We start from the raw sequence: 22,620 nt of genomic DNA on the forward strand, positions 1-22,620 counted from the left end.
CTGACATCTCAGATGCTCAGGTAAGAGCCGCCCTCTCCAAAGCAAAAAACACAGCATCAATGGGACCAGACGGTGTCCCAGGCTGCGTCCCACATGAACTCCAAGAAGAGCTAAACCCAAACATAAAACTACTGTTCAATCTCAGCCGTACTACAGGATATGTGCCCAAAGAGTGGCGTACAGCAACAGTGGTCCCTCTCCATAAAGGTGGTGCCTCAACGGATCCTGGAAACTATCGCCCCATAAGCCTGACTAGCTTGGTCTGCAAAGCTATGGAAAGGATCATCATGGACCTCATAAATAAAGATATTGGGGACCTACAGACACTGGATCCTACCCAGTTCGGCTTTGTTAAGGGCAGATCCTGCCTCTTAAACCTGGTTGATTTCTTTGAAACAGTCACCAAGGCCATTGACGAGGGGAAGGTGGTCCACACAGCCTACCTGGACCTCGCAAAAGCCTTCGATACAATACCCCACTCGGGCATTATAGATAAGCTCATCAGCTTAAATATAAACCCCTATGTCACTAGATGGATTGCAAACTGGCTCAAGGACAGAACCCACATGGTTAGAATTGCTGGAGCCATGTCAGACTCCAAACCAGTTACAAGTGGTGTCCCACAAGGCTCAGTCCTGGGACCTCTCTTGTTTGGTATATATTTCTCGGAGGTACAGGCCAACACGGAAGGACTGTGGCTGACCAAGTTTGCAGATGACTGCAAACTGGGCCATAATCGACTCTCCAGTCGACACAAGCATCCTCCAAAAGGGCCTCATAGAAACAGACAACTGGTGCCAGAGCCATGGCCTCAAGCTAAATGCCAAAAGTGTATAGTCATCCTCTTTGGCAAAATAAAGTGCCCACAAATTACCACATAGGTGGTAATCCATTAAGTACAGAAGAAGTAATTAGGGACCTGGGGACCCAAGTTGATAGCAATCTCTCATTTGACAACCACGTGGCCAAAGTGGTTAGAAAAACATTTTATATAGCCCACCTAATCATGAAGGGATTCACATCTAGATCCGGGTAGGTCATCGTGCCTCTTTACTCATCCCTCATCAGGCCCATAATTGAGTACAATGCCCCTTTTGGGATGTACCTTACCAGACACCTGCAGCAACTGGAAAGACCCCAAAAGTACCTCACCAAGAGGATCAAAGGGCTCAAACAGATGCCATATGCTGCCCGGTTAAAGAAACTCCAGCTCTACTCAGTGGCATACCGCCTGTTCAGAGGCGATCTGTGCCTGACGTATAAAGACATGTCCAACCCGGAATTAATGGACATGCTGCACCTCAGAAAATCAAAATCCCATTGAGCTACGTGCTCGAGATACTTAAACCTCAGCACTGAAATAAATAGGACATGCTGGAGGGACAGATTCATAACCCAGAGGCTCCCTTCACTCTGGAATAAAATCCCAGTCCAGGTTAGGCAGAGTCATAGGTTCATAGGTTCATAGGTTCGTACTAGGCTATCTGTCCTAGGGCATTTATAAGCCTAGCCAGAGTATGTGTGGCTTTCACCACCCCTTAGGATGAGGATACTACGCCCTTTTAGGGTTTAGTTTACTGTGCCTCTGTCTAGTAGTGACACAGAGATGACCCCCGGGGTAAACCTACGATCTCCCATCCACTCGTCAAGATTTCTCTTGAATAGAGTCAGTGAGGGGCTCTGCCTAACATGTACTGGGATCCTGTTCCAGAGTGTAGGGAGCCTCTGGGTTATGAATCTGTCCCTCCAGCACGTCCTATTTATTTCTGTGTTGAGGTTTAAGTCTCTTGCTCTCGTGGCTCTGGTGGATTTGGATTTACTAAGGTGGAGCATGGCCATTAATTCCGGATTGACTCTCTTCAAGAGGAATCTTGATGAGTGGATGGGAGATTGTAGGTTTACCCCGGGTATCACTTCTGTGTCACTGTTAGACAGAGGCATAGTATACTAACCTCGAAAAAGGGCATAGCAAAATAAATTTAAAATGGGTGGCGAAAGCCAAACACATTCTGGCTAGGCTTATAAATGCCCCACCAAAGGTTAGAGTACACTGTAACCATGAGAATAAAAACCTTTTGACCTGGAGGAAATACGGAACTATGACATGAATTTTACAAAAATTTATTCAAGGTATTTGAGCACTTTCATTTGTTAGGTAGTGTTTCATGGATAAACTTCTTCAGAAATACAATTCTTAAATTGTAGGTTCATGCATTTAAGACTTTTCTCTGGCTATTGAGGAGGAGGGGTTAGATCTGCCTTATCTGATCCATTTTTGTAAGCTTTTTACATTTAGCTTCCCATTCAAGGCTGGGGGCATGTCAGCCTGGAGTTTCACCTGCCATCTAAGTTCTCTGACTTCCAGCTACGGGTTGGTATCACTGTGGGGGATGTTGACTTTGCCCATGATTATGAAGAGGAATTTAGTGCAAACTGGGCTGATATATTTGTGTTTTGCTAGAGCATTTTTGGTATCTTGGTTTCTAATGGCTTGGTAGTGTTCTTGATTTAGTCACTTAGTTTTCTTACTGTTTTGTCTACATAGTAGGCTCCATATTGCTCGCAGACTCTTATGTACACTATGTCTGTAGTGTTGCAGTTGAATGCTTGCTTGAACGTGAAAATGTGCCTAGGGGATTTTAGGGTGAAGTGTTCCTCTTTGGCTATCTACTGCCAGTAGATGCATTTGCCACAGCTGTACATGGTTGGAGGCCTCTGATCATCAGGGGTGATGGTTGGGGGAGCTTTGTTGAACATAGCTTTAAGAGATAGCATTCTCTTGTAGCTGAAGGCTGGGGAAGGTCCCAGTGCTTTTTGCAGTTTGTAGCTGCTTTTAATGATCTCCCAGTTGTTTGTCAGTATAGTTCTGATTGATTCTGACTCCAAGGAGGTTGGCAGGGGGAATCTGGTACTGTCTTTGGAGGCTGTGTTTCTCTTTGTGTTGTGGAACCTGTATCCTAATATTGGAGGGGATCTGAGGAGTTTGTTATCTGTGATCTCCCTTTGGATACTGTTGATCAGTTCCACAGGGTAGTGCTTGTCAATGAAGAGCTTGGCTAGGAAGTGGCATTCTTGTATGAATGTTTCCTCTTTGCTGACCATGCGGCTTAACCTCACAGATTGCCCCTTTACTATGTTCTTCTTCATGAAGAAGGGGTGTTGGCTGGTGTAGTCAAGGTAGTTGTTATGGAACGTCTGTGTATGTTGGAGGAAAATTTTTTGGAAACCGGATGTAGGGACAGCGTGACATCCAGAAATTGAACTTCATTCCCTTTGCTGAGAGGGTGAAGTCCAAGAAGTCTATGCTGTGGTTGATTCTGTCTAGAAAGGGGTCGAGTTCCTTGGGGGGGGTCCTTCCCAGAGGAAAAAAATATCGTCTATATAGCGTTTACATAGACTGGTGGATGCAAACCTACAAGGTTGGTGAGGATGTCTGTCTCCCACCAGCTTAAGACAAAGTTGGAGTAAGCTGGTGCCATTTTGGCTCCCATAGCCACCCCTTGGAGTTGCTGGCAGATCTGGCCATTGAAAGAGAAGAAATTATTTTCCAGTACTATTTCTAGTAGTGAAATCCATGTTTGGACTTGGTGTGGTGGTGTGTGGGTGCAATTGGCTAGGTATTTTCCCACACTGTCTAGCCCCTGTTGGTGGGGGATACTGGGGTACAGTGCCACAATGTCCAGTGGGACAAGAGTGCAGTGGTTTCTAATTGGGGGTAGCTGGTGGATAGCATTTAGGAATTCCCAGGAGTCTCTTAGGTAGTACTGGGACTCCAGAACTATTGGGTTTAAGTAGTAATCCAGAAGCACTGAGATATATTCCATTTTGGTCTTTTTAGACACCACTATGTGTCTCAGGGGTGGGTTGTTTGGGTCTTTGTGCATTTTTGGGATCTCAAACATTTTCCCAATTTGGGGAGATGGTACTGTCATGAAATCTAACTCCCAGTCAGAGATAAAGTCTTTCTGATAGAGGTCAACCAATGCTTTGTCTATGTTTAAAAAGCTTAGGTCTACCGTCTCTGGGGACACAGCTTTGTAGTAAGCTGTTTTGGAAAGTGTGGCCTCCCTCTTGTTGATGTAAGTGCTGGTGTCCATTAGAACAATACCAGCTCCCTTGTTGGCCTTCATGATAGTAATGCTTGGCTCATTTTTGAGCTGTTGTATCACTTTTCTCTCAAGGGTTGAGAGGTTAAACCACTTGGTGCATGGTTTCTTTTCCAGGGAGGCTCTGATTTCATTCTCGCAAACCTTGGAGAAGATACTGAGGGTTTGATTGAGAGGAGTGTTAAATGTGCTTCTCCTCACTGGGCTGTTGATATCACTGTCAGACCTCTCCTCATCACTATCGGATGGGGAAGGAGGTAGTGTGTGATCAGGGAAAGTGGTACTCATTTGTGGGGGAGTGGAGCCTGTAGCTGGCTGGTAGCTTGGGCTGGTGATCCTTAAGTACTGACCATCATACCCTTGGCTGTCTGACAACCCTTGCTCATTAAAAACCATATTGCTTTTAATACCTTGTTTAAAGTTCAGTTTTCTGCAAAATAGTTTCAGGTTCAGTACTACATTTGTGATGGAGGCACTTTGGGTCACAATGAAGTTTAGTCCTTTTTTCAGTACTGCTTTGCTTTGTTCATCCAGCTTAGGTTGCAAGAGGTTGAAAATGTCCTGGGTGGGGATCAGAGGTGTTGTCTAGTGGAGTTAGCCTCTCTGTCCTTGTGATCTTCCTCTGCCTCTCCCCCCCTCCCTTTCCCTCAGCCTCTTCCTCTGGGTGTCCTTGAGTTTGTTTGGCCATCCGGTGGGTCCTGGGATAAAAAATGGTTTGACTGGGATTCTGTGATCCTATCCGCATTGGAAACTGGTACATCGGTTGCCGATCATAGGTTGTAGTTGCTTACCCTGTGGTTTTCTGCTGCGCTGCTGCTTGTTTCAGTGGTTGTGAGCCTTGGGAAGCTAGGCTGCTCTTTATCCCCTGTAAGACTGTAAGTTGGTGTCTCCCTCATGCTTGTATCCCTTTGTGGCATCCTGTGAGCCTTGTTACCAGGCTTAGAGTCAGTTTGCTGTTGGTGAGGAGGTCCACCTTTCCATGAGTAGGCTTTTACCAGGTAGGCTGCCTTTTTTTTGTACTGCTCTACGTCTCAGGCTAGTTTATTCTTTTTTCTGAGGATGACTCTGGCTTCGTGTCTGGCTAGCCTTGGGTCGATTCCCATCCACAACTTCCTGTTGGCTTGGAAGGATGGGTGCATGAGAATGCACTTGTTGAGGGTCTTAATCTCCTTGTTTAGTGTGTCCTTTCTTTTCTGGCTGTCCTCAATGAGTAGTCTGAGGACTTTCAGGCCCACCTCATTGAAGACTTTGCAGAGGGCTGGGTAGAGCACATATATTGCTGAGAGTGTCCCAACATTTACTTTTATGAAACGGAGTACAAAGGATTAGTCCAGATAAAATCACTTTAGCTAACAGATTTAGGAGACTCTCTCTCTCTCGCTGATACCATCCCTGTGGGAGGAATAAAGACACCTTGTTGAAGTTTCAAGTAGTTTATTCAGTTAAGTCAGTAGATGGATGAGTGTTCTCATTGTAATGATCATGTTTACTTTTATAATATAAAATCGTAGCTTCTATTTGCATCTGTTTTCCATTCACCATGTAGTATTTAATGCATGCACATTTCCAAGACATATATTTGGCAAAAAATAGAATTTGACAAATGCATGCTCAATAAATCAGTATTCAGCCAGTTATTGAACTCTTACCTCATGAAAGAGATGACGTCTAAAGTAATTACAGACACAAATAAGGAACATTTTACAAATAGTTGCATTACCTGATCAGAAAGCAGAAAAAGAGGATATCATATTTTCTGAAGAGCGAGCACATTATAACATAGTTATCTGCCATTACTTAATATTTGAAATGCTTTATGTTCTCTCAAAAACAAAATCTAATGAGCAATAGAAGAAACCCGTAAATCAAAATCAGTCAAGGACATAAAATGAAGGAGAGGTGAGAGTTATATTCTTGGACTTAGAAATACATTTATTTATTTTTATTTAAAACATGTTCCTGGGATAGAGCACCTGATCACATAAAACCAGTGTGAGTCTTAGCCCAGAAGTCATCCACCACTGGTACCTCTTACAGTAATGTGTTTAACAGCAGAGACTTTTCTTTAATTGGGTTCTGTAGTCTCACATTCTTTACCTTAAAAAGTCATTTTCTTGTGTGCCTTACTAGTTAAGAAAGCTAAAGTATGTAGTCAGAAATGGTTAATGCCCCATTCACACAACTTTATAGGTAGTTATTTGACTACTGACCCAAGAAACAATTATAACTTGAAACAGACTGACATATTTATGTATACAAATATGTTTTTTGGTAGAGCTATGGCTGACTTGCAGATTATACTTCTGACTTTTATGGACATGTTGTTTTTGTACTTGTTTGCTTTTACTAACAGGGTCCATGCAAAGTTGGCACTGAATTTGTCCTTGACTGTGGTTCTGGAATCGGAAGAGTCAGCAAGAGTGTCCTCCTGCCAATATTCAGTAATGTTGAGCTGGTGGACATGATGGAACACTTCCTTGTGGAAGGTCAGTCATACCTGGAGGATGAAGGAGAGAAGATTGAAGCTTTCTATTGTTACAGCTTGCAGGACTTCACGCCAGAATTCAGAAAGTATGACATCATCTGGATTCAGTGGGTTACAGGTTAGTTTCCAGTAGTCTGGCTTTGTTCTTAGATTCACAGATTCATAGATTGTTGCTAACCTAGTGACCCGGGGTGGGGGCGTTTTAAGTTTAGCCAAGTTTTCGTGAAAGAATAATGATGTAATGTATCTAAATAGGACACTGAGGCATCCGTATATTTTCACTTCACTTAGCATTATCAATGATGTAATCAGTTATGCATAACTGCGACTGACCTAATTACCGAGTTTTCCATGGATTACCTCAACAGTAATAAAAGTCAGGCTTGTCTTATACATCTTGGAGTAGCATTTGTGGTTGATAATCCTCCTCAAATAAATTGAATAGATTTGGTTAATTTCTGTCTCCAGCATATTTTCATTATTAAAACCTACATCAGATCTGTTAAAATAACTATTTATAGCCCAAACAATGGTGCCACTGTTTCTATTCAGATGAGGGAAAGAGATATACAGCTGGCAAAACTGAAGGAAACCTTCCTTGTTTAGTGTCATTCTACCGCAGAGTTTGACAGAGCTGTTGGTTGAATTGGTAATACAGTTTTCCAGAAAGTGACTGCTACTTCACCAGTGACATGACATAACAACCATATGCAACTTAAATGATAAAACTCACTAGAAACCTCCAGCTAATGGTTTGTGATGGTGAGAAGTTGGATCTTGTTGCTATGGAGGTCTCAAAATGTCTGTCTTTTTGTTACATACCGTATTGACTGTAAACTATAACCAGGGCAGGGTCACGGCTTCAGAAATACAGTTTTTTTAATCAGCTTATAAAGTAACTGGTGTAGCATGCTGTTACTATCCAAAAGTAACTCAGTATGGCTATGCAGTCTATAGTTTTTCTAACCTTGCAGAACAATATCAGCCTTATACATGTGGATAGTAACTACTCAAAAGCAAAGATTACAGACACAGGAAAGTTTGCTTGTTTAGTCAAAAGATTTCTGCTTATAGACTATCAACTCATTTTTCTAGGCTAATGACAAATTAACTAAAAACAATTTTCTTAAATGAATAATATTCTCAGGTTTTCCCAGCTGATTTTGCTTCCCTTATTATTCAGCAGAGAAAATAGTTAACTGTTCTCTTTAAACTGAGAAAAGAAGTTTGTTTGTCTTAACTGTATTGGAAGAAAGCTGCTAGGTTAAATATCCAAGATTGATCAAGAGGGCTTCCTGTACTACATCATCGAGAAATTCCATTGTAAATTCACATTTTAATATGAAATCAATACTTAAAAGTTGAATGCATAAGCTAATTTACTTGGCTTGCATGAGTTCTGACAAGGCTAGAGATGTGTAGTTTGTCATGACTCTCCGGAGTTAACATAAGCAATCTTTCTAACAGCAAACGTTTGCTTTGTCATTTCTAAAACTGAATGTACTGTATAATTATAAAAAAGCAGCAATACCTTTTCAGTTGCAGCAGCAGTACCATTTTTAAATTTTTAAGCTAGAAAGCTTTTGGCTGAAATAACATGGGGTAGTTTGAAGAGGGAAAAAAGAGAGCGAGAGAGACTGACAATCTCTGTCTCTTCAAAACACAACACAACTATGTGTTCTATTCTGACTGCAAACTTTCATCCTATTTGACAAGAGTATGTTTACCAATCAGCTCACTTAACTGAAATTTTAAAGTTTAGAAAATCTTTTGCATCCTAAGTATTTTGCCAACATACCACATGAGTTTAAGGTTCAATCCATGTACTGAAATACTTTTTAGAATTAAAAAAAAACATGACCTATCCCCCTGCATGAACTACTTGTTTTAGGTCATATTGCTGATCTTTTGGTAAGTTACTGTGATTTTATTAACTTTACTTATTTAATGTATTTATTTGCATTTGGTTAGTGGGAAGTTCATACTGGGTTATACAAGAATTCTCTCCAGCTGTGGCTTGGGAAATAAAAGCTCCAAAAACACATTCAGTGAGAGAAAAATGTAGAGAGAGAGAGAGATTATAACAGGCCTTATTTGAAATTATTTGAAATATAGAGATTAAGGATTCAACACACCCACAACCCAGACGTCTAAACACTGCTCATGTTTGTTTGTTCCATAGCTCCCTAACTCTACACTTTTATTTTATTTTTTTTTTATTTTTTGTTTAAGTTTGTTAATAAAATTAGCAGACATCCACTGTGTACCAATTTCAGTCAGAGGCCACGAGTTACAAGAGAATATGGAAAACATAGTAGAATACAGTGTTGGTAGTGCAACAGGTAGCACACTCACCTTTTGTGCTGGAAGACCAGAAGGTTGTGGGTTTTATTCTTGCTCCAGGTGATTGGTTTACTGACAGTGGAATTAATATTAGGGGTGGGGGCATACACCTAAGTGTGTTTTCTTTGGGATGAGGTCCCACCTGCTTGAGTTGGTATATCTCAAGTTGATGTAAAAGTCCCCATGGTACATATAGAAAAGAATAGGGGAACTTTATTTATGTTATTATACAAAGCCAGGATATATATAGATATCTTCAAGAAGTGACTTATACATTAACAAAAACGAAAAGCAATCATAACACATAACACACACACAAAAAAATTATAAAAAGATAACAGAATAGAAAAATGTAGAATGCAATAGGAAAATAATTCTAGTAATATCAAACAGCATTACCCCAGCAGTTTTGCCAAAGCCATTTTATTAACTTTTTCAAAATAAGTTTATAATCCCTTAATTTATTATATCACATCTTGCCACAATGAGCTAACCATTAAATCTGTAATGTACTAAATATAAATTTTATCACAAACATCCCTATCCTATAAGCAGGAAAGATTATAGTGATTGTACAATGTCCTTACTCTGCCAGGTTTCCCCTCTGTTTTACTTCCTCCTTCCTTAGACTCACAACTTCTGCCTTTTTACTTACTGTCTCCTGTTCTTACCTTCCACCTTACTGATTGTTTCTTCTCACTGCTTCCACCTTACCTGGGTCTCTACCCTAGCTTCTACTTCTCTATTCAAAAAACATATTAAAGAACATCTTAAAACTCAGAGGCTTTGTCCTTGTGCTAACCCAGACTGAAACATTTTTCCCCTCCTGCTCATACCCCTGCCCCTCTCCCCTAACCTACACCTCCAAATCTACTTACTTCTCTTTTTTTTCTCTCATAGTAATAAGATAAATACAAGGACTTGACTCTGTTGCTCATACCCAACTTGTGTTTTAGTGTACTAGTTTTATTTTTTATTATTTAGTTTAACTTTTAGCATAATGTATATAGTCAATATTTTTAATACTATATTTTTTCTTTAACCATTACTACCTCTGTACTGTTATTATACATGTCTTTGTTATATATTGTTAACTTTGATATTGTTTATGCTTGGAGCTTTTCTCCCCTGGCGTCTACTGAAAATGGACATATATCCAGTTGGACTAGCCCGGTCAACAAATGTAAAATAAAAATAAAAAATAAATAAAATTCTTAACTGTAATGCTCCTATAAAATGTAACTCATATATGACATATACTCTATTGCAATAATCTTGTATTCTCAGAAATGATAATAGAGACTATTCCTTTGTTTCTTCTGTAAGACAACCACTACATAATTCTTGGGAAAATATTTCATTAACTTCTTCACTGTCAACTTAGCCAGTATAACTCTCAATAAAAAATCCTGAATTTCTAAAGTTGATTTAAACCTTTGTCTAATGTTTTATTTTTCAGTAATATGTATGCATGATGCATTCATACCAAAATTTTCCTGTTTGGAAAATCATCACCTAAATTAATTTTCCAACTCAAAAAGGTAATCTTCATACTCAGATAGAACATAGTCATTACTTCAGTTCCTTTTTCCAGATGTAATACTCTCCTAACAATGTTTATACTTGTCCAAAGAAAACAGCCTAAAATATCAGTGCTCCTGTTCTTAACTTTATATATAATATATAATATAACTTACTCCCAACTTCCATTGGTGTACCTCAAGGCTCCATACTGGGACCACTCCTCTTCTCTATCTTTACCAATAACCTGCATACCTCTACCCCTCAGGCCTCACTCAGTATGCAGATGACTCCACCCTGACCTGCTCTGCCCCAACTCTCACCACCCTACAACATCTTGTCCAAGAATCTTTCAGCTCAGTGGAAAAGTGGATCACAAATATTCAACTTATACTAAATCCCAACGAAACTACTTTTATTTACCCCAAACAAATCAAAAACCACTCCACTCTCCTTCTCCATCCTCTCCAATAATGGAACTGCCATCTCACCCTCTCTTCACACCAAGCTGCTGGGCGTTGAAATAGATAACAACTTACACTGACATCCATATCTCCCAAACTATTAAAAAGGTACACAAAAAAATGGGGTCCATATACAGACAAAAACACTTTCTATCAGATCAAGCTCGGGTCACCCTAGTTCAAACCCATCTTCTTTCCACACTAATGTATGCAGCACCTATTCTTACCTATGTTAGAAAAACTGATCTGGACAAACTTGAGTCGTGCTATAACAGCATTAAGTTTGCAAAAAATTCCCTCTTTAGAACACACCATTGTATATCTCTAAGGCAACTTCAGTGGCTTGAACTCCCACAGTTATTAACTTATCACCAACTAGTCATAGCCTATAACATCCTAAAATATCCTGACAGTACTCCAGCCCTAAAGGATCTAATAAGTAACTACATACCAAATCGATCACTCCGCTCTGCCAACAAATCAGTCCTCTCTATCTCCACAGCCAATAACACAGCAGGTAAAGCTCTATTTTCTCACATTATAGCAAAACATTGAAACAATCTCCCTCACTCAATAACTGCATCATCAAACACCAAACAATTCAAGCACTCCCTTAAGGCCCATCTTATTAGTTTCTGGCTATGTCCATGTGTCACATAAGACTAATAAGCACTACCTAGATCTTATCCATTACTTCCAATTACATAGGCCATCAAAAACCATGAAAGTAACAAACGTATTTCTCTCTACATATAGTAATGTTGTATTGATCTCTGTCTGGATACTTTTGTATCACTAACTTATTTGTCTACTGCTAAAAATGTTGATATAATTTTCTTTGTGTACTGCTCTCTTAAGTTCAAATACAAAGTTCTATGACTATTTTATATATTCTGTATAATTGTCTCTAGTTCACTGTATTAATTAATTTGGAGCTTTTCTTCCCGGGCCTCCGCTGTAAATGGACCTCGTCCAGTCGGACCATCCCGGTTAACATATATAAAATAAAATAAATAAATAAAGAGAGCTTACATAAACAACATGATTTTCAGTCCTGACCACCCACCCTAAGGTTTACAATATAATATTTTTATTTGGTCAAATCTGCTTCCCAAAAAATACAAAATACAATTCTAACAATCTCTTCTCATCTGATTTTGGAAAAGGAAATATAGTCCCACAATAACTCATTTTGCTTAATAATAAAGAATTCAACATATAGCTTTTCTTTTTATTTGAAAATTGATGTACTTTCCAGCTATTTAATAAATAATTCATTGAAATAAGAAGGTTATCCCAGCAATGAGATTAATCCCATTCATCTTCAAATGTTATACCTGATATAGAAATACTCATGTTTTATTGGGAAAATACTAAATCTACTAAGAGATACATATCCTTCCCCCTTATCTAAATTAAAAAAATCCTACCACATTACATAGGGATTCTATTTTCCCAAATACTATTGGGAACCACTGGTAAGAATTTAATGAAAGGGTAAAATCATCTCCATAAGTTAAACAAACAGATAAACATAAGCCACTTGTAATTTCAATTCTTGCTTTATCAAAATATCTCATACATGTCTCTAATATGGCCGACATTGTTATGACAAACAACAATCCATTCAAGGGGCATCCTTGGTTTACACCCTTGGAACCAAAATATCTACACCAGTCCATCCATTAACAAACAAGCAAACACAAGAATAACTATATATTCTTCTAATAATATGTATAATTTTACTACTTACATTATACAAAGATAATACACTCAATAATGCATTATGAGATAGTGTGTTAAAGGCTATACAAATATCACGAGCCAATACAACAGTATCCAGTTGCATATTTGTAATACTGTGAATAGTTCACTCAAAAGCAATAATACTGCTTTAATCTTTTTCTCTTTAATATCATAAACTTCCACATCAAACTTTGACATTAATACTTTACTTAATCAAGTCTGCAGTATTTTACAAAAATGTTATAATCACTGTTTTTAATGTTAATGGTCACCAATTTAGTAAATATGAATCTAATAACAAGTCTATATATATCTCTACTGATATCTGTCAGTAACCTCAATAACCATTTATTTAATATTTTCCAAAAAAAAAAAAAAACATGTTCTTTATATGTCCATGTCTATATAAAGTGTATAAGGAATGTTATCTGGGCTGGGAATATAACTGTCAACCTCTTAGCTCAAGAAATCTGGACAAAGCCAAACATGATGGAAAAGACCAAAAATGACAACAAAATTTAAACTCTGTCCCTATTTTTGTGCCTTTGTCCCTCCATTATTTCAGTCTTTGTCCAGATTTCCTGGGCTAAGAGGGTGAGAGGTATAGCTCTCACTTGGATTTACCACGACACCATTTTATAAAGCTGCCTACAATTACTACATATTCCCGATATAGTCTATGACTATTTAAATGATATTGTACTTCCTTGCATTACCCTCCCCAGGTGGAGACTGACGTTGGACATTTGTGATCAGTGCTCTACCTCAGTTAATAAATTCAAATAAAATAAAATGTCTGACTGGGGAGTGAGGACTGAGTAGCGAAGACCTGCCCTGCTCCTTGCTTTACTTGGGCAGGTCTGTGACAGTCCTACTTCAGGGATGATGTTTAGCTCCCGAGGCTCGTGCTGTTATTGCAGGCGCATTGTAAGACGATGATCGGGATGGAGATGGGGGGGGGGGGGCATGAATGCCAAATCTTTGTGGGATTCCACTGTACACCACATGCACGTTCCTATAATGGGGTCAGCAAAAAGAAAAAGAGACAGAAGGCGAGGAGTGAACAACAATTAATTAGTTATGTGATCACCTTAATATCTGAACAGTGAGACTGCTTCTGAAACTGACATGTTGCACAGCTAACTTAATTAGAAACATGGAAATTTACTAAAGAGAACAAAGAAAAAACAAGCAACAAAAATGCCTTTGAGAATGAAGAAGGATTTCACAGCTGCAAAACAGTGATCTTTATTTTATTACTTAACATTTTTTGTAGGTAAAAAGAATACGATCTACAGGATGCTTGAGATTTTGTCAGATTTAAAACAGTGACAGAATAAAGATAATACCTGGAAGCAAACATGAATATTTTGACATCCATGCTCTGCATAAATAATGGAGTATGTACTCAGCATCTTTTAGAAATATAGTTTACAGAGAACAGAAGAACTTCATTGTTTTCCAACCTAATACCTACAATAGGGAGTGTTGCAGAGTTTGCTTAAAAATAGGACTATTATCATTTTACTATTATTTTTATCCCCAAGGCTTGTGAAGCATTAACACCCCCCTGTGACCTGTCTAGCCCACCATTCCTCTTTGGGTGACAGTCATGAGTTGCAATCATCAGGGTTATCTGTTTGGTTCTAACTCTGTGTACCTCACTACAGCTGACAGGCATAGCCACGTTACCAGCGTGCTGAACATGAGCACTACTATGAGGTCTATATTAGTTCGCCGAAGTCAAACACACATTCATCGACCCGTAGTCAGCAAAAATCACTTCTGTGATTCGCTGAATACTCCCACGGGAAATAAATACTTGCCTCGCAGCACAATGGACCTAAATCTAGCTAAATCTAACTTACCCAAATGGGGGGACTTTGCCCCCCCCACAACCTCCAATGTGGGGGACTGTACCCCCACAGCCCCCCCAACTATATATACCAACTCTGAGATCAGACTACAGTGGAGAAAAGGGTAAAGTTGTGCTGCTGGGCAAGTATTTCCTTGCCCTGAGATTATTCAGTGAATCCCAGAAGTGTTTTTTCTGAATACGGGTGGATGAATGTGTGTTCACTGACGAGTGACTTTGGTGAATAATATAGACCCCTACTATATACCCGACTCTAGCTACAGCATTTTCTGCATGGTGAGCACACATCCACCTCAGCCCAGTGCTTACATCTAACTTCAACTGGTGTGAGTACAGCACCTAGGAGCACTGTCACCTCCTCCCCCATGGACTACCTTTATTTTATTTTTATTTTACATTTGTTAACCGGGCTAGTCTGGCTGGATACATGTCCATTTTCAGCAGAGGCCCGAGGAGAAAAGCTCCACTATTAGACTAAGACAATACATGAGGAATACTTTACTAAATAGATCAATCTTTTTTAACAAAAGAACAAAAACAAAACAAAACAAAAATGTACAAGGACAAAATACAGTTTGTCTTGACTAACTTAACTAGGTTACAGTAAGATTATAATCAAAGTTCACATCATGTGGCTGAGGAGATAAGCTCAGGCACCAACATATACAGTTGAGTTAAGGATATCTGAAGTGTAGGTACATAAAATTAATCATTGGTCAGAAGGTAGAGGACAGAATTGGTAATTAACAGAGTGAAAGAAAGCTAGTAGTTAGAAGTGTTAAAAAAAAAAGCAAGTTAGAAGGTAAGGAGGTATATTGGTAGTAAAGTTAAGGGAAAAAAGGGATAGGAGGAAAAAGAAAAGTGTGGGTAGAGTATGTTTAGATAGGGTAATGGTATTTTATCAAGTTAAATGTTAAGAAAGTAAAGTTAAAAAGGAGAGTGAGGTATATAGGCAATGAGATAAGGGAAAAGGGTGAAGGACCAGAGAAGGGGGCTAAAAATGTTAGTCTAGGTAAGAATGGGAGAGTAAAGAATGAAAGTAGCAGACTGTTCAGAGTAATGACCAGTAGTATGCTCAGTCAGGATTAGAGCAGGGGCAAAGCCAGTGGATTAGTAGGTGGTTTTATCTGTTTTTTGAAAAGGTGACATGATGTTAGGGAGGTCAGTTCAGTGGGAAGTTTATTCCAGTATGAACCGATAGTGTTTGCAAATAGGGAATCACCTGATTTATTATGAGATTTCAAGGTAGTAACTAATAGCTTGTTGGCTGATCTGAGTGTCTTGAGATTCTTATAAGGTGTGATGACATTATTTAGTATTGGAATGTTGGAAGGGTAATGAAGAATTTTGAAGGTGATGATTAGTTGTTGTAGGAGTATAAGGTTTGGGAGTTCAAGCCAGTTGAGTTTCTTTAAGTTAAGACAGTGGTGAGTTTGGAAAGGTGAGCCAGTGGCAAATCTGGCTATACTGTGGTAGGCAGTATTCAGTTTCTGAAGATTACCCTTAGATAAGTTGACAAAGGAGGGGAGGCGAGGTTAGTGTAGAGATAAGGTGAGTTTGGGCTAGGGCTACTCGGGAAGAAGCAGTGAGATAGGGCTTTAGTCTGTATAGGGCACCAATCTTTTATTAACAGTTTTGATAGTTAAATCAATATGACAGTCGAAGTTAAGCTGGTTATCTATGGTGACGCCTAGGAGTTTAGTGCAGTTGTCAGGTTTGATGATAGTGCCATTACAGGATGTTATAGAGAAAGAGATAGGGGTGGATTTAGAGGTAGGGGTAAATAGTAATAGTTTGGTTTTGGGATTCAGGAGGAGACAGATATGTTGAAACCAATTTTCTGCTGCAGTAAAGACTGCTTGGGTAGTGGAGTGGAGTTCTGCTGGGGTAGGGGCGGAGCAGATGAGAGTGGAATCATCTGCATATTGTATGCATGTGGATGTTGGTAGGGAATTGGGCAGATTGTTGATGAAGATGGAGAAAAGTAGGGGGCCTAGGATAGATCCTTGTGGGACACCAATAGTGACAGGGAGTAGAGTGGATAGATGGCTGTCCCACAGTACAGCTTGTTTCCTATTAGTTAAATAGGAATTGAACCACTGTAAGGCTAGAGAGTCCAGTGATAGAGATTTTAAGGTATCAAGGAGAAGTTGATGGTTGACCATATCAAATGCTTTTGAGAGGTCTAGAAACAGTGCGGAAGAGAATAGGTTTTTATTTCGATTTTTATTTATGGTATCAGAGAAGGAAAGAAGGGCAGTAGTAGTGCTGTGGTAGGGTCTGAAGCCATGTTGAGAGTCTACAAGCAGGTTGTTATTTAAGAGATAGTTTAGGAGTTGATGGTGAATACAGCGTTCCATTATTTTTGATAGAGGCGATAGAAGGGCAATAGGTCTAAAATTGGATAGTTCATTAGAGTTTCCACCTTTGTGGAGTGGAATAATGTGGGAGATTTTCCAGCAGGATGGAATTTTGGATTCTGTTATGGTTCTGTTTATTAAGATGGATACTGGGTATGCTATTTCTTTTGCAGCTAATTGAAGGTATTCAGCTGGAAGTTTGTCAGCCGAGGGTGTACAGGGTTTTAGTTTAGACAGTAGTTTCTGTATATAGGTAGTTGAGACGGTTTCAAGTTTTAGTGTATAGGTATTGCTGGGGATGGGGGTAGTTTGGAGGAAGGGGGGTGGAGTCATAGTGCTTGCAAGTGAGTTAACAGTTTGAGAGAAGAAATTGTTAAAGGTGTTGGCTATGATGCTAGGTTGTTTTTGTGCTAAGCTAGCTGGGGTAGGTGTTTTGGTATTGCCTGGGTGGAGAAGTTTATTAATTCCTGACCAGAATATTTTGGTTATTTGGTTATGGTTTTGTTGGTGTTGAAAGTTATAGTTTTTTTTATCTAGGATGACAAGTTTCTTTGTTTTGTTTCTTAGATGTTTGAAGGTTTGATGGTCAGTGGGGTTTTTAGTGGATCTCCATTTTGACCATGATTTATTTCTCGCTCTCATAGTTTGTTTAGTAATAGCAGAGAGCCAAGGAGCTGCTTTGGATCTGATTTTAACTAATCGGGATGGTGCATGTTGGTTTAGAATTTGTAAGAAGGTATTGTTGAAATGCGTTACTGCTTCATCTATTGGGAGGTATTTTAGGGTAGACCAGTTATATTCTTTGAGTTCAGTTTGAAAGGATGTGAGATTAAATGCTGTTTTATTATATTTAGTTCGATAAGTAGGTTGTTTAGGGATGTTGCATTTTGTTTAGCGATAAAGGTAAGGAGGTGGTCACTAATATTGTCAGGAGTATACCTGTTTTGTAGGAGAGGGATTGTTGTTGGTTAGTATCCAGTCTAGGATTGTTTGTTTGTGGGTGGATTTATTTATTCTAGTAGGGGAGTTAATGGTTTGGTGAAAGTTAAAGAGGTTAAGGTGTGTGGTGGGTTTGGGGATATGCAGGAGTTCCAGTCGATATTAAAATCACCTAGGATTATGGTTTCCTGGGGGAAGGTGCTAGAAATCCAGCAAAGGATATTTTCTAGGGTGTGGATGTTCTTGCCTGGGGGGATGTAGGAACATATTATGTTTATAGATTTGGTTGTGTTAATTTGGAGTTTGGTGGATAGCATTTCAGCATTTCCTGGTGTAGGGGGAAGGAGTTAATTAAAGTTAGCTGAAGTTGGGATTTAAACAGGAGGGCCACTCCTCCACCTTTTTTATTAGGGCGGTCTAGTCTTAAGGTACTATATCCTGGGGGGGTGAATTCATTGTCTTTTGTACTAGGTTTAAGCCAGGTTTCTGTGAGACATAGGATATCAAAGGCATAGAAATCAATTAAGGCATGGAGTTGAGTGATTTTGTTGTTAATGCTACGGATATTAAGATGAGCAATTGAGAGGAGTCTGAGGAAAAGTGTGGGTTAGAGTAGGTGGTACCTTGTTTTAGAGGGCTTAGCTTTTGGGGGGTATTGGGGCCAGGGTTGGGGTGGATATCTCCATATATAAGTAAAGGAGTTTGGGGTAGTTGTAGGGGTTTTGTATATTTGAATGGTATTAGAATGAGTCTCTTGGAGGTAGTGAGTTGGTAGTGGTGGGCTTTATGGTAGAGAGGGGGGAGATAGGGACAGGTTGCTAGTATGTTAATGTGTGATAGTTTGCGTAGGGAAGTGTAGTTGTAGTATGTTTGGTTGAAGATGGAGTTTGAAGTAGCATGAGATTTTCATAGGAGGTAAGGGTGTAGTAGTAAAGTAGAATGTTTAGGAGAAGAAGAGGAGAGAGAGTTTTTAGGGTTGAGGGCATAGTTATATAGAGTAGGAGGTTAGAGGTAATAGGTTAGTAGGGAAATAGGTGGGAAGGTTTCAAGAGAGGGTGTGGTTAAGGAAGTGAGGAATAAAATGGAGGATGTATTGGAGAGATGTTATAGGTTGGTGGGTACTAGGGGTGTGTCTAGGGAAGTATAAAGGTAGGACCCCTGGGGGTGGGTGGGAATTGGGGGTAGGGGGGGGAGCGGAGTGAGCGTAGCGAACGGAGCGGGGAACAACAAGACGACCAGTAGCAGAAAACAATCAGTCAGGAGGTAGAGAACAGGTGGAAAAGTAAAGGTGGGTTAGAAAGGTAGGGAAGACGTGTGTGGGGTTAGTAATAAAATGCTGTATAGGGTAAAAAAGATGTGTTTAAGAAAGAAAGAAAGAAAGAAAGAAAACAAGATAAAAATCAGGTTAGAACATTAAGAAGAGCAGTATGAATTACTAAAGATAGTGAAAGTAGGAGAATGCAAAGACAAGAGCGCCACCTAGTGGCCAGGTAAAAGAAAGAAATAAAACAGACAAGTGAAACTGGAGGTAAACTAAGTATGAAGAGCAGGAAACAGGGAGGTCAGGGTAAAGGCAGTACAGAGGTGTGACCGAGAGGGGAAAAAGGCCAAAACTAAAAATAGGGGGGGGGGCTGCTGGTTTACCTGGATAGGGTAAAACAAATGTCCCGGTGAGTAGTATTTAATTAATACAGTAATAGGACATACTTTCAACAAATATCAGGGAGGACAGTCCTTGCTGATACTTGTTATGAACTGCTCATTCCCACCCTCATCCATTGGCTCAACTTTCTTCATTTGCCCATCCTAGGTTATCTGGGTCAGACCCAGGTCATCATCTCTCTTCAGCATGGAGATGAAACTAAAGACAGGATCACTAATCCCAAAACAATCTTCTGATGGTTGAAGGGTGTAGCAACAGCTGAAAATGAGGTATGCATTTCTTAAATGAGCAGAGGGCAAGAATGGTACAGATGTCTAACTTTTTATATATGGGGGAGGGCAATAGTACTAGGATGTGAGTACAAAATGCAGATTTTTGTCTGCACACCCCCCCCCCATCATATTGCAAGGAGCTATTAGGTAAAATGGAAATACTCTGTAACGTACAGACTGAGACATAATATTTGTAAATACCAAAATGTGAGAACATGTCATTCAATAAACATGAAACTAAACTGCATTATTAGGGTGTGAACATGTCGTTCAATAAACATGAAACAAAACTGCATTATTAGGGTGTGAGCATGTCGTTCAATAAACATGAAACTAAACTGCATTATTAGGGTGTGAACGTGTTCAATAAACATGAAACTAAACTGCATTATTAGGGTGTGAACGTGTTCAATAAACATAAAACTGCATTATTAGAGTGTGAACATGTCGTTCAATAAACATGAAACTAAACTGCATTATTAGGGTGTGAGCATGTCGTTCAATAAACATGAAACTAAACTGCATTATTAGGGTGTGAACATGTTCAATAAACATGAAACAAAACTGCATTATTAGGGTGTGAGCATGTCGTTCAATAAACATGAAACTAAACTGCATTATTAGGGTGTGGACATGTCGTTCAATAAACATGAAACTAAACTGCATTATTAGGGTGTGAACATGTCGTTCAATAAACATGAAACTAAACCGCATTATTAGGGTGGGAACATGTCGTTCAATAAACATGAAACAAATCTGCATTATTAGGGTGTGAGCATGTTGTTCAATAAACATGAAACTAAACTGCATTATTAGGGTGTGAGCATGTCGTTCAATAAACATGAAACTAAACTGCATTATTAGGGTGTGAACATGTCATTCAATAAACATGAAACTAAACTGCATTATTAGGGTGTGAACATGTCGTTCAATAAACATGAAACTAAACTGCATTATTAGGGTGTGAACATGTTCAATAAACATGAAACAAAACTGCATTATTAGGGTGTGAATGAGTTCAATAAACATGAAACTAAACTGCATTATTAGGGTGTGAACATGTCGTTCAATAAACATGAAACTAAACTGCATTATTAGGGTGTGAACATGTTCAATAAACATGAAACTAAACTGCATTATTAGGGTGTGAACATGTTCAATAAACATGAAACTAAACTGCATTATTAGGGTATGAACATGTCGTTCAATAAACATGAAACTAAACTGCATTATTAGGGTGTGAACATGTCGTTCGATAAACATGAAACTAAACTGCATTATTAGGGTGTGAACATGTCGTTCAATAAACATGAAACTAAACTGCATTATTAGGGTGTGAACATGTTCAATAAACATGAAACTAAACTGCATTATTAGGGTGTGAACATGTCGTTCAATAAACATGAAACTAAACTGCATTATTAGGGTGTGAACATGTTCAATAAACATGAAACAAAACTGCATTATTAGGGTGTGAATGTGTTCAATAAACATGAAACTAAACTGCATTATTAGGGTGTGAACATGTCGTTCAATAAACATGAAACTAAACTGCATTATTAGGGTGTGAACATGTTCAATAAACATGAAACTAAACTGCATTATTAGGGTGTGAACATGTTCAATAAACATGAAACTAAACTGCATTATTAGGGTGTGAACATGTCGTTCAATAAACATGAAACTAAACTGCATTATTAGGGTGTGAGCATGTCGTTCAATAAACATGAAACAAAACTGCATTATTAGGGTGTGAGCATGTCATTCAATAAACATTAAACTAAACTGCATTATTAGGGTGTGAACATGTTCAATAAACATGAAACTAATCTGCATTATTAGGGTGTGAACATGTCGTTCAATAAACATGAAACTAAACTGCATTATTAGGGTGTGAACATGTTCAATAAACATGAAACTAAACTGCATTATTAGGGTGTGAGCATGTTGTTCAATAAACATGAAACTAAACTGCATTATTAGGGTGTGAACATGTTCAATAAACATGAAATTAAACTGCATTATTAGGATGTGGGCATGTCGTTCAATAAACATGAAACTAAACTGCATTATTAGGGTGTGAACATGTTCAATAAACATGAAACTAAACTGCATTATTAGGGTGTGAGCATGTTGTTCAATAAACATGAAACTAAACTGCATTATTAGGGTGTGAACATGTCATTCAATAAACATGAAACTAAACTGCATTATTAGGGTGTGAACATGTCGTTCAATAAACATGAAACTAAACTGCATTATTAGGGTGTGAGCATGTCGTTCAATAAACATGAAACAAAACTGCATTATTAGGGTGTGAGCATGTCATTCAATAAACATGAAACTAAACTGCATTATTAGGGTGTGAACATGTTCAATAAACATGAAACTAAACTGCATTATTAGGGTGTGAACGTGTTCAATAAACATGAAACTAAACTGCATTATTTGGGCATTTAGATGCATCCTGATCAGGGATCTGAGTACTGAAAAAATGCGAGTCATAAATACCAGAACAAGAACAAAACTCAAAGCATGTTTTTGAAAAAATGAAAATAAGTATATTGTCAGAGTAAGCTTGTTGTGGAAGGAAGACAGAGGGGGAAAAAAGATGAATGAAGAAGTACATTGATGGAGAAGGGGCAAAAGTGTAAACACAACATTAAGATAAAAAACAGACAGAATAAAAAGGCACCTACAATTAGCAGCAGGTACAGAAATGGTGGTGTTATGGATCCATTTTGAATTAAGATGGGGGAAGGGAAGACGTCTGACAAGGCTGGAATCTACAGCTGATTAAATTACTACAGTGAAATGATGAAGTGTTTTATGTACAGTTTCTTGG

At 38.7% G+C, this 22,620-nt stretch overlaps 1 protein-coding gene across 1 annotated transcript in view; it reads left to right on the top strand.

The window, feature by feature from the left end:
- NTMT2 (N-terminal Xaa-Pro-Lys N-methyltransferase 2) overlaps positions 1-22,620 on the top strand; it is a 369,645-nt gene that overhangs the window by 235,597 nt on the left and 111,428 nt on the right. The window contains exon 3 of the mRNA XM_044085271.1: positions 6,460-6,709. Coding sequence (XP_043941206.1) covers positions 6,460-6,709 — 250 coding nt within the window. The remainder of the gene's footprint in view (positions 1-6,459; positions 6,710-22,620) is intronic.

Source organism: Protopterus annectens, chromosome 10.part0 (genome assembly GCF_019279795.1).
Source record: "Protopterus annectens isolate FY-2018-M chromosome 10.part0, PAN1.0, whole genome shotgun sequence".
NCBI lineage: Eukaryota > Metazoa > Chordata > Ceratodontiformes > Protopteridae > Protopterus > Protopterus annectens.